The sequence below is a fragment of the Lutra lutra genome, chromosome 3, assembly GCF_902655055.1.
Source record: "Lutra lutra chromosome 3, mLutLut1.2, whole genome shotgun sequence".
Lineage (NCBI taxonomy): Eukaryota > Metazoa > Chordata > Mammalia > Carnivora > Mustelidae > Lutra > Lutra lutra.
The window spans coordinates 188,881,510-188,894,963 of NC_062280.1; the positions used below are offsets into that span (position 1 = coordinate 188,881,510).

General features: G+C 47.3%; 1 protein-coding gene across 1 annotated transcript in view; it reads right to left on the reverse strand.

The window, feature by feature from the left end:
• Positions 1–8,061: 8,061 nt before the first annotated feature.
• Positions 8,062–13,454, reverse strand: part of SLC15A1 (solute carrier family 15 member 1) — a 45,213-nt gene continuing 39,820 nt past the window's right edge. The window contains exons 19-23 of the mRNA XM_047720277.1: positions 12,131–12,238; positions 11,898–12,009; positions 11,100–11,243; positions 9,892–9,999; positions 8,062–8,986 (exon numbers count right to left, since the gene is read on the reverse strand). Coding sequence (XP_047576233.1) covers positions 8,798–8,986; positions 9,892–9,999; positions 11,100–11,243; positions 11,898–12,009; positions 12,131–12,238 — 661 coding nt within the window. The 3' untranslated portion in view covers positions 8,062–8,797. The remainder of the gene's footprint in view (positions 8,987–9,891; positions 10,000–11,099; positions 11,244–11,897; positions 12,010–12,130; positions 12,239–13,454) is intronic.

Consider the following 13,454-nt stretch of genomic DNA (forward strand, 5'->3'; position numbering starts at 1 on the left):
AAATCAGCACGTGGCTGTGCTGAGACGATGGGGACCCCGTCCTCGTCTCACGCAAATGTGCATTTGTAGCCCTTGTGTGAACAACAGGGTGTGCATCAAGGACAAATACGCCTTCTCTCCAGTAGGAAGTTAATATGGAAAGCTAACAAGCAGGCTATTTGGAGGTAAACAATTAGTTGCAAGAGCTCAAGGTGGTTGCCCCTAGGGAGTGGGAACCTGGTGGGACACGAAAACCCAAGGATTGCTGTTTTTTAAGATTTAAGACAAGTCTTGTGGAGATCTTTGCCTTTTTAGACTTTGCTTGTACTGAATCGATAAAGAATAAAAAACTAATTTTTCAGAATGCGCTATATTCGTACAGAGTATTCAGGGTGGTGGGTTGAGTTTGGACAGACATTTTGATTGAGGTGGGCAGTAGAGAGATGACACGCGCACAGAGCTCCAGAAGCCGACCGGCTGCCTTCACCGCCATCTTGTAAAAGGAGCACTGAGGCCTAGGGTCCGGGCCTCTGCACAGTCTTGCCAGACTGTCGGTTAACTGACTGCTCGTCACACCGCACTAGGTGCTCGTTCCTATTTCTGCTGCCCAAACCGCCCTTCTTTGTGGTTTGTTGATTTAACTGCAAGGAGACAGAAATTTCAGAGACCAGTCAAAAGCCTTCCTATGCACTTTAGTCTCTGATAGATGCCACACCCAACTGAGACTTGGTTTCTATGCACATGGATTTCAGCCTGAAGGTGGGACATGTCAACGCCGTCTACCTGTAAGGCTTCATGGGCCTGGGCCGATGTTGTTGGCCCCGTGACAGGAGAAGGTCAGAAAGGGGGAACGGCCAAGATAACGGGCATGGGGGGTGCAGGAAAATGCCTGCAGGGAGTTCCAGCAAATGGAGGCAGTATTTTAACCAGATGGGAATCTTTCTAGGGCAAAGACGAGGAGCCTCACTCAGGCATGAAGGGAATCACATCACACCTTTATTGTGTGACAAAATAAGGCCCAGGCAGAGCATCTGTATATAATATTCACAGTTGTTCTGTGATACATGGAAGAAAAGGCACAGTGACCTAGGCTGGCATACCTGGCTGGAGAAAATGATGTACAAATGAGAACCGTCTGCACCAGGGGTTCCCAGCACCACTGAGCGGGCTTCTTAGGGAATCCCCAACACACATCTCCCCCACAGAGGAAAGCAAACACACATTTGCTCAAATCAATTAGCATTCTCCTTTCCATAGATTTCCATAGATTCTCAGGGATCACAGACTGATTTGAACAGGCCCACAGAGCAAAGGGCCCAGAGGAAGGGCAAGGATGAGGGGGGGTTGTGGTTGACAGAGGTGTGATGACCACCATCTTGTAACCCTCGTTATTACAAGAGCATGGAGGAACTTCAGACCTTGGCTTGGAGAAGGCGAGACGTACACAAACCTGGAAGTTCTGTAGAACAGAGATAGGCCCATGTTTTAGCTCCATCACTATGTTTACAACGCCCATCATTGCAGCTTCTAGTGACCCATGATGCTTTAGAAATTGCATTTTCCCCAGGAAGGATTCCTTTGGGTTGATGGGAGGCGGGATTCCCAACCTAAAGTGCATAGTTTAAGTAGCTGTCTTTAATGACCCATACTACATTCCCACACACTGGCTAGATCTAAAGTTGTTGTTCCAGAAAGGCACATATTATCATTAATCATAGTGTTGGCCTGTTTTCATGGTTTCTATTGTGCTTTTACACAATATCAAACACTTGTGGTTTTTAACCTTTGTTGTTTATTAGAGTCCCTGGGAGCATCCAGGAAAAAAAAAACAAATGGGTGCTCGGCCTGCAACCCCAGAGTTCTGATTCTAGTGGTTTAGAGCGAGGCCCAGGCATTGTTATTAAAGAATGGTTTAACTCTCCGGTGATTCTAAGAAGCAGCCAGTGTTGAGAAACCACTGTTCTGAGAGTTTCCTACAGGCATGCAAGTCCCCAGTGTGGCCCACAATGCCCACACGATCAATCTGGGTCACCCCTCCCTCCGCCCTTGCTCACTGCACTCCAGACACAGGCACCTCTTTGCTGTGCTCAAACACACCAACCGTATTACCATCTCAGGACATACGCCCTTTTTGGGCCCCTTCTGGAATGTTCTTTCCCTAGACATTTGACTATCTGGTTTCCTCATTCCATTCAGGTCTCTGCTCCAATGGCACCTCCTCAGAGAGGTCCTCCTTGGCCACTCCATTTAAAATACCAGCCTTCCCCAGTCTCTGTCCCCTTACGTCGTAGCACTTTATCAACATCCGCTGTTATGTTTTGTATTTACTCTTCTGGCTGACATTAATGCCTGGGAAACAGCAGAAGCTTAATAAATATTTGTTGAATGAATCAGTGAGTGGACGAGGATATACATAAAATCATGCAAACTCGGGCATGAAGGAAGTGCTCTGAGTTTGCTTCCCAGCTCAAAAAAGCCCAGTTGCTTCCTTATACTGCCTGGTGCCATCCTGAGGAACAGCGACCCCAGCTGGGATTTGTACCCGAGTCCCAGACAGAATGGAAGTCCACTAGCGCCAGTCCCAAGAAAGAAGCTTCTAGAAACAGACACTCAGTATCTGATGAGGCCTTCTGATGTGTATGCATGAAAAATTTATGATAAGCCTTTCTGACATTTACAAAAGCCTTTTGTTGGCGCCACACATTGCCAAGCGTGTTCTCGTCCGCCACCTTGTGGCCAAGCTGCGGCACTTCCAGACAAACCGTGCGTCCTACCCGGGCTCAGTCAGAAGGGAAGTTCCCGGCAGCTGGGTTTGGCTAGGTTTGGCCAGAGCCATTTGGCAAAACACTGTGCACATCTGACCAGGCCCTGGTGCTACCAATCTTCCTAGGCTCCCATTTTTTAGAAACAGGAAGCGATGGAGGAGACTGTTCGGTTTGGTGGCTTTTGCTGGGGGACAGCTGAGAGAAGTGCCTAAGGGCCAGCTGCCTTGAGCCCCACCTTACCTGGCCTTTGTTCTCCTAGTCTGACAGGGCTTCCACTATGAAACCTGTCACACCGAGACCCCTGTGATTTGGTCCAGGTAACTAAAGGCTTGTAAACTTTCCAAGTTTATCTATTTTTCTATTTTGTAACCACCAGTATTTTAAAGCACATTTAGCACAGAGCAGGTGCTTACTAAGTAGTTGTTGAAGGGATAAAATAATAATTGCTAGCATTTATAGAGCACCTACTGCATACCCTGCACTGTATGAAGCCCAGGCATTTTCCATACCCAGTCTCACCCATCCTGAGGATACTCCCAGGGCTGGCCCTGGAACTCCCTTAGACACGGACCAACAGGGACGGTTGGTCCCTGAATTCGTCAACATGGGCTGCCATGACCAATACCACAGGCCTGGGTGCTTAGACAACAGAAAATAATTTTCTCACTGTTCTGGAGGCTGGAAGTCCAAGGTCAAGGTGCCGTCAGGGTCAGCTTCTGGTGAGGCCACTCTTCCTGCCTTATGACAGCTGCCTTTTTGTTTTTGTTTTTGTTTTTTAAGATTTTATTTATTTATTTGAGAGAGTGAGAATGAGCAAGCGAGAGAGAGAGAGCAAACACAAGATGGGGATGGGGAAGGAAGGGGCGGAGGGAGAGGGAGAAGCAGGCTCCCCACTGAGCAGGGAGCCCGACCTGGGGCTCGATCCCAGGACTGATCTTTAGATCTGTCTAAAGGCAGATGCTTCACCGAGCCACCCAGATGCCCTGATAGCTGCCTTTTTGCTGTGTGGAGAGAGAGAGAAACAGAGAGGGTTGTGGGGAGAGGAGGAGGGAGAGGGGGGAGGGAGAGCAGAGAGAGAAAGAGAGAGAGAAATCTCCCGCTTCCTCTTCTTAGAACACTACTTCCTCCGAGAAGCTCTCCCTGGTTCCTGGTTCCGGGGACGCCAGCTGTAGGTCCTTAATGCTCATTGGACACACCTGAGTGTGACTCTGGGTAGCAGAGCGGGACCTGTTAAGAATTCCTTCTAGGTTTGTAAACCGAACCAAGGGTCCCAGTAAGTCTAATGACTTAGCCAAGGTTAGCTCATTCTGACCCGGGACCCAAATCCCAGCTGAACAGCAGTCGTCTGGGCCCCAAAGTCCAGCTTAGGAAAGGGTTCTCGGCATCTTTTGCGGGTGACAGCAAGACTGGGGAAAGCTCTCAAACCGAGTTCCGCGACAGGTGGCCTGAAGCTCCCTTCTCTCTCTCTTTCCTGGTGAGGACGGGGAGAGCGGTTCAGGAGGACGGTTCAGGGAAGCGCTTTCTCGGCTCAGCACTCAGGCCCGGACGGGCCCCCAGGCACAAAGGTCCTCCGACTCCCACCAGGCTCCAAGCCACGCCTGGCTGTGCTCCAGGGGCTCGGAAAGGGCAGCCCGACACACCCAGCCCCGGTTCCTTTCACCCCTACGGAGCCGCCAAGTCTCGCTAGAGCGAACCAGAGCTGACGTCCAGCAAAAACTCCATCGGCCGTGAACTGGCAGGGGTTAGCAGGATGAGGGAACCTGGGGCTGGAGTGGGGCTGTGTCCCCGCAGGCGGACCTCAGAGCCCCAGGCCCGGGCCCTCTCTCCACTGCCTTTGATCAGGTTGGAGTCAGAGGCCCCTGACCCGTGGGCTTCAATCTAGAAAGCCCGCAGGCCCTCTGACACTACAGGGCAGAGGTGGGTGGAAGAAGTGCTTTTTATCGGGACGCCTGGGTGGCTCAGTTGGTTAAGCGGCTGCCTTCGGCTCAGGTCATGATCCCAGCGTCCTGGGATCGAGTCCCGCATTGGGCTCCTTGCTCAGCAGGGAGCCTGCTTCTCCCTCTGCCTCTGCCTGCCATTCTGTCTGCCTGTGCTCGCTCTCTCTCCCTCTCTCTCTGACAAATAAATAAAATCTTAAAAAAAAAAAGAATTGCTTTTTATTTTTCTGGGGGCTTCTGGGAGGATTGGGAATGGGGAGTTCTTATTTATTTATTTGTCAGAGAGAGAGTGTGTGAGCACAAGCGGGGGGAGGGGGCAGCAGGCAGAGGGAGAAGCAGGCTCCCGGCTGAGCAAGGAGCCCGATGCGGGACTCGATCCCAGGACCCCGAGATCATGACCTGAGGCCAAAGCAGACACTTAAACCACGGAGCCTGGCATCGGGGAATGGGGAGTTCTTGTTCAGCGAGGCGAGTGCTCTTCACGCCACCAAACTCTACACTTAAGAACGGCCACAGGGCAAGTTTTGTGCTGTGTATTTTATCGCAACTAAAAAAAATACTCAGGATAGCTTGCACATAAAATGCTGTCTTCTGTCTGCTGTGACTCCCGTCTCCTTTTCTCTCCTGCGCTGTCGCGGGCCACCAGTCCTTCTGTGGCTCAGGCCTCCTCCCTCCCCCCAGGCCACTGCAGCAGGTGGTCTTCAGAGCTAAGCCCACCCCCAGGAGCCACGGCTGGGCCTCCCACAGGCAACCCCTGGGAGCAGCTTCTGGTGTTTCCAGAACATCACCCAGGCCTTAGAGGAGGCCCCGTTCCTACGATGGTAAACTGTGTTTCATCTTTTCTGTTTCAGTCTCTCCTCCCTACAGATGGCCCGTCCTGTCCATCTAGCCCCGCCCTGGGCTGTCCATCTTGGGCTTCGAGGGAACGGCCGCCTCTCCAAAGCTTTCTGGGACCCCCTTCACCCGGTGCCCCATCACGTGTTTGCATTTTGCTCTGCGGAAGGACACAGAATAGCCCAGGGGCTTAGCAGGCAGGCCTTTCCGCTCCCACTGGCTTGCGTTCAAACCCTGGCTTGGCCCTCTGCTGGGGAGATGGCCCGGGCCAAGTAACTTCAGCTGGGTTGTTCCTCAGTTTTCTTATCTCGGAAATGGGAGAAATAAGGCCTTCTTTCGGATTGTTGTAAGGCTCACACGGAGTTAATCCACGCTGTCCATGAAATCGACAGGTCTGTGGCGTGGCCCGCCACCTGGGCTCTGGAACCAGACTGTGGACGTGACCTTCAGCAGATTACTTGGTTACTCTGAGGCTGTGTTTCCCTCTGTGGAATGGAAATAACTGCAGTACTCTACATTATAGGGTTGTCACAAGCACCAATGCTTGTAAACTTCATGCAACAGCGTGTGGGATGCTCTGACTACACAGAGCTCCCAGTGAATGTTGTGTACAACATTGATCCTGGAGTCCCGGGATTGAGTCCCGCATCGGGCTCCCTGCATGACAGAGAGTTTGCGTCTCCTGCTGACTTTCTCCACTGTGCTCTCTCTCTCTCTCATTCTCGCTCTCTCAAATAAATAAATAAAATCTTAAAAAATAAATAAATAAAAAATAAAATAGATAGCAAGATAAATATTTTAGTACCCCGAAAGAAAAAACATCTACCAATTAAAAAAAAAATACCAAGAGAAATATGGAAGCATAACAAGAATAGGCTGATAGGAGAAAGATTCACATGTATGTTATAGGGGCACCTCGAAATAGTTGGCCTCTTAGGTACAGGTGTTCCCTGCTTCCTGAAAGTTCACATTATGCCGTTTGACTCTTAGAGAAGACCTACATTAGTACCTGTTTTTGCTCGCAGAAAGAAAACCACAGAGGATTTTTGCTTTAAAAAAAAAAAAAGGTGAAAAGCAAAACTAGCAGGAAAACATGAGGGCTCGAAAGACCCCAAGTTATTGATTTGGCTGCACGTATCCCTGCCATTGTCCCAACCCATGACGTTTGCTACTGTCCATGTCTTGCATCTGGAACACCCAAGTGGGCACCTGTCAGTCTTGATGATGTTTGGACGAAGGGGTCAAATAATAGCCAGAGGGAGGATGACCCCGGAGACTCAGCCCCTGGCCATCCCGGTGAACCTGTTTCCCTTCATGTTCCCTTCACATGGTTCGAAGGCCAGCGCAGATCAGGTAGGCATCATTTCCATTCAAACGCAAAGCATACCACAGTGTTAATATCAGAGCGGAGCGGGGAGTTCATTCAAATTATTTGGGAGCCTACTGTGTGCCAGCCACCCTGAAACAGAGGGTTTTTAAAACCTCAGAGTGTGTGGTATGCTTTGCCTTGTAGGAAAAATGACATCGGAAAGGTCAAGACTCGCCCCGTGTCATGCAGCCGCTGCGCGGACACGTAGGATGAGAATATCTCTAGAGGATCCAGGATCCGTTCTCTTGCAGTGACAGGCAAGAGCAGACACGGCCAGCGAGAGCTCCGCACTGGAGCCCTGGTCTGCCTTCAGCTCAGGTCATGATCCCAGCGTCCTGGGATCGAGCCCCGCATCGGGCTCCCTGCTCAGCAAGAAGCCTGCTTTTCCATCTCCCACTCCCCGCTTGTGTTCTCTCTCTCTCGCTGTGTCTCTGTCAAATAAATAAATAAATAAATAAATAAATAAATAAATAAATAAAGTCTTGTAAGCCTCAGTGAAGGAAGGAGGGCTTGATCCGAAGGGTAGGAAAGGCCTTCAGCAGGGTTTGACTCACATCGTGTTTCTCACTCTGGGTTTGGAGCCTCCCCTTCAGTCCACGTCCACAGTGCAATGAAGAGTTTGTGCATGAAGCATCTTGGAAGTCCACCACGGGCCCTTCCTCTGGATGGATCACATGAGCAAGTTCCGGTGTTCAGAGCTGTGCGAAAGTTTGAGAACCGCTGCTTGTTTTTGTCAGAGGGACAAAGTAGAACTACTCTGGGTCTGATACCTGAAAGAAGTACTGATAGGACGAATCAAGCATGAATAATTTACACTATTTTATAAGAATTTTTGTTTGATGGGTGCCCGGGTGGCTCAGTTGGTTAAATATCCGACTCTTAATTTCAGCTCAGGTCATGATCTCAGGGTCATGGGATCGATCCCTGCATCAGGCTCTGCACTCAGCACAGAATCTGCTTGAGATTCTCTCTCTCTGCCGCTCCACGTGAGCCCCCCCCACAAAAGAAATAAATGTTTTTTTAAAAAGGAATTTTTTTTGAGCAGAAAAAATGGTTGTATTGAGAAAAACACTTCAAGGTGGGACAAACATATGCACATACACAATTCTAAGTAATTGAAGAGAATCTTGGGTATCTATTTCCCCAGGGAAAAAAGAGGACCAGGAAGAAACAAACCTTGATATTTCACGTTCCTGGAATTTATTGTATGTGGACATTGCTTTTGTTCATACTGTTTTCCAACTTCTGATGCCATTTTATCGAGTGCACACAACTTTTAGAATCGGGACACAGATTTCTTATCCTACCCCCAAAACTTACAGACTCCTATTCGTAAGAACAGGAATGTATTTCATCTTTGAAACTCCAAAAAATCATTACTGGCCATTACTTGAGTGGTCTTTTGAGTCACACAAAATTTAAGAAGAGGTAGGGCATGGGAAAAAAAAACAAAAAAACAAAAGGTAACGTTATCCATTAATACTAGCTGGTGCTTATCACATGCCATTCTAAAGCATGTAAATTCACTTTTCACACCGGCTCCTGCCTCACTTAACAGTGTTTCCAAAGAGAGTTAGAATGCAAACAATATACAACTTTGCCACTCTTTCAGAAAATGACTAGTTAGTCCAAAACAACTTCATTTATGTGGTAGAAAAGGAGTTAAAGGCAGGGTATGGATTCACCATCGTAGAAATGAGTGTGTATGTGTGTGTGCGTACATGCTTTAAATGTGACTTTTCTTAAAAGAAAAAGACTTCTTCCCGAGGTTTAGGTTCATTGCTGGCTGCTTGGAAAAGAGCTTTCTTGGTTCACAATTCCAAAGTCTTCCCCATCAGAGTGTCCTGCCACCAGGGGACAGAAGTCAGGGCATGTTCTGGACCCCAGTCCATCCTCCACTTGCTTCCTGACATTCACATCTGTGTCTGTGAGACGGGAGGTATTGTGGAATATATATTCATCTTCACGTTCTTTTTCTCATCCTCATTATCAACCTGGGCTTCAATCTCCGCTGGATTGACGTAAGTATAGAACCGGGCCATGATGGCAAATATCACGCAGACCACCAGGAGCAACGCCGCGAATAGAACGTACTCAGCCCACTTGGAAGGAATTAGAGTTGGAGCAAGAAAAAAACAAAAACAACACAGGTTATGGTACAGTGTGCTTTGGAAGTACATTTTCTTGCTATGTCTAGGTAGGAGGTGCTCTGCAATTGAACTGTGATGGAGAATTGGTAGGTGACTACCATAGATACGGAATGGCCGGCTTTTCTTGAATGCCCAAGTACAAAGATAACATTTTTTTGGAACCGCATGGGAGGGCAGAAACCAAGACTCTGGGAGGATGAGAGAAAATTTCTGAAAAACCCATGTTAAGGGACAGAGCTGTCCTCTAGAAGGATGGGGACCAACAGAGCAGCACACAGTACTCTTGAGCAAAAAATAACATGCAGAGAAGTGTTCTAAGACCCCCACATTACGAGCTCACAGCAGGGGTGCGTGCTCTGATGGGACTTGGAGGGGGAAGTGAACAAACTGATAGGGTAAGGGACGACCCCCTTACAAAACAAATACTGAAATGCTAAAGGAGAGGGTTTCAGTTTCAGAGACGCTCTCATTTTATACTAGCTGGAAAAATTACAACTACCCTCAGAAGGGTTCTAACTTTAGGTAACATGAAACTTTCTGGAAAACATGTCTGGCTTGGGGCCATTATGCAACATTCACAGAAGCTAGGAAAGATCTTTCCTTTGATAGTAAACCATATAAGGTTATAGGTATGTTAAGGCAAATCTTGGTATTTTGTCTGTCACTATCTAACTATACACAACTAAGTAGAAATACAAAGAATTGGCACACATTTGGCCAAAAACGCATTTGGCCATCACCCTCTCTGGCTGGTTTTATTCAACCATTAGCTTAGATGACCATGTGTATACAGAGGTGGTGAGGGAGAGTCGTCATGATGACCACAGACACACACAGTCTCTTTCCCCACCCCGTACCTGTTCGCTGAACTGGCCTGCTCCTGCTACGATAAGCACAATTATGTTGCCCACAGCCACTGTCAACAGCCATCCTGCTTGAAGCACTGACTTCATGTTGGAGGGGGCCTGGGGAAACAACACATAGTCAGTCTCTAAATGGCAACGGCACAGCTGGAGAATACAACTTACCGATGCATTCAGTTGGGCAGTCCGCCCTAAAAATGCGCATCAAAAGTGGGTTTCGCATTAATATGTGGGCTCACATATAAAAAGGCTTATCACTTGGATAACAAGACACCCCAAACACTCATGTACGAAATACAAGAATTCCTTGTTTCCCACTCTCCACATCCTCACAACGTTGTTGTCCTGAGTTAAATGGGCAAATCTATAGATGAATCAATTCTATGTCTACAGAAGAGTTTCCAAGCAGAGCCATCCATCCCATTCTCTTTCCCCTAAATGGAGGCTACTCTCTGGGCCAGGAGCTTGCTCTGCTGTGAGCTTCCCTGTCACGTCATGACACCCCTCTTGTCACCTATGATATGTCATTTTACTCGATTGTGAGGTCATCACAGAAAGGGACTGTCCAACTCATATTTATGATCTTTACCGCAAGACTTAAAGGTGCTAGGCGTTGTAGGGTCACAATGACCTTAACTGTATTTTGATGAAATTGTTGAGAAACTAGCTTCTGATCAGCAGAATTTACCTCATGAGTCTCATCTTGAACAGTTGAAAGCAACATCTTTTAACTTTTAAAAGCTAGTCTTTAACCAGCATGTTTACTGGTAGCTATGAAGAAATCTCACCTGAGCCTTAACGATTATGAGGACACAACGCAGAAATGAACACCATAATGAACAGCTGATATCATTTAGTTGTTTCAGAACATAGACTCTGCTTCCTATCGTGGCCCTGGTCACGATCATTAATACAGCTTTCCCCTCTCAGGGCTGTAAATCTCCGGTATAGGATGTGGGAATGCAGAGTCATATGATACATGCACCCAAGAAGTTAAACAGAGTCATATTATTACTTGATAAAAACATGACTTGGGGGATCTCAAACACCTTGTTTGATGGAAGATACCATAATGCTTTCTAGCATTATGCTTCCCTCCTCCCCCCAGAATCTTTTAAACTGTAAATATATTGCTTATTGAAGTTAGGTCCCAACAGGGGTGGGGGGTAGGGGAAGGGTGGTAGAAACAATGACCAAGAGACCTGAGAATATGAGAACTCCAGTCCCGTGACAGAGAAAACCACCTCGCCGCAGGTGAGGAGGAAATACTGTGGGATCTGCAGAGCCATGTTAACTGTGTTGGGTGAAATATCTTCAAAGATGTGCAGTTCAGGGCAGCCGGTATCCTAAACCAATAAGGCAGAAGAGAGAAGATATTAAAATGGAGAATTGCTTCTAGAATAAAAACTGCTCAAACAGGCAAATGGAGCTTGGACTTCTAGAACCATGTCATACGATTTGTCAAATAAATACACTTTTAATTTACTTATCTATTTATTTATTTAACCTCTTAATTTTATCTTTTTCAGTTTTCCAACATTCACTCTTTATGCACCACACCCAGCGTTCTATGCAATACGAGCCCTTATACCCTTTTTAATTACGCAACAGTGCCTTTTGTCCACATGATGAAATGGCCTTGGTTTTGAAAATCTGTTCACTAGCGTTTTTCTCTTAAATCAGAGAGTAGAGTGGAAGTCAGGGTTTGTTTAAAACATTGCCATCTCTTTGAACTCAAAGTTTGTAAGTCCATGTAAATAGTCTAGGAAGAGGCATCAGATGCTGGTCAACGTGGGCTTTTAGTCAGCCTCAGTTGTCTGTTTATTTTTATTCTAAAAATAACAGCACACTGAAGTCAATAGTAAGTTAAAGAACTAGTGGCCAACTGAATGAATTCGAAGCCCGTTTAAAACACAGATGCTAATGTTCCTCCATTTCAGTCATGACCAGGTCCTAAATGTTTGAGTAGAACTTCTGATTTAACAGAATGACTCACTGACCGTCCTTCCAATGACATAGGTGAACGCACTACCAAATTCAAGGTTGGATGATTGGAAATTTCTTTTACACTGTTGCGGAATCTGTTGGGTTGAGCTTATTGTGAAGTGTTTTCTGTGGGAAGAAAGAATGATATAGGTTAACTTTCCTGGTATTAACAGCTTCAATGTAGTGTTTAAGGAAAAATACTTGAAATCCTTGAACTTGGGAGCACAGTGTCCAGGGAGGTACTTACACGCCCGAAGGAAAAAACTGATACTCGCTGGCATTGTGACTGGTGACATTCACATAAACCTTGTCGCCCATGGTGATGTTGAAGCTCTCATCAAAACTGTTTATAAATCTGAAACAGAAAACCATCCGTCTTGTGACTGGACCAAGGGGTACTTTATTTAGGTCACAGTATATGCCCCTGAACTTGGACTGTGATCTCTTTTGGAAGGGACTTAAGATGTTTATGGAAGAATTCTAGACTTATAAAGGCAGAAGGAAGCCACCCCAGGTTTGTCATTGTTCACACACTCATGAGAACACACCCACAAGAGCTGACCACAGTCTTCTGCTGGACCTATTCTGAGCGCCTGGTAACTAGGAGCTAGTTCAATGGTGTGTTGGGATATTAGCCTGGATGGAAACAGGAACTGGTTCCCCCTTTAAGAAGGCAACGCTTTGTGTCCCTTGCTCAGAAGCTTTAGAACTAAAGGATCGAAGTAGAAGTTGCTTAGTACCCGAACAGTCTCCGTCCGGGCTTCTTTCTGGGGGTTGGGGATGGAAGGCCATTTTCTGTCCTTTACCTCTAGGAGCCTGAGCAGGGAAGGACCCCAAAGAGTGGAGAGGAACAAAAGGGTCGGTCTGGCAACCAGAAACACTTTTGGGGAGCTCACCTCCAAGAGGGAGTTCTGTGTCTGCAGGACCTGGAGCGATGGTGACCGGCGCTCTTCTAGAGCTCAGATGGGAGTGTAGCACCCACAGCCTTGGTGCCAGGTCTCAAGGCTTCCAGGGGCTGCAAAGTCCTCTATGCCTAAGTGGCTTGCCTTCAAAGGACCATAAAGATGGCGACAGTGTGGACAGAAGATTGGATCCCTTCCTTTAGTGTTCCAGGCTCTAGGAGACCCTGACGCTCTTACGGCACACCAGCCAGAAGGGTGCTGCCCCCAATGCGACTAGTGGATTTTTCCTGGACAGCTGAGGGAAAGCTTTCAGCAGATTATCCAATTTAAAGGATGGGCAGTCATAAGACTGTACACCCAAGGACTGCAGACAACAATTTAACCCGTACATTCCTAAAACATGTGGCCACATTTCATCGGCTTTGTGGCGACAAGTAATATTGGTCAAATTCTAGGTACTGGGACAACATTTCTCCGAATTAAGCTCAGGCCCTAAAGTCCCTGGGCGTTTGACCTGGTGTAGTGTGACAGGTGCCTCACGGAGAATGGACTCCTGACCCAGGCCAGCAGGAGCTGCATAGTTGGGTGGACATCTCCAAGTGAAATGGCTGGCTCGTAGGGTACCTCTCTGTTTAACATTTTGAGGAACAGTTTTTCAAATTGTCTGCA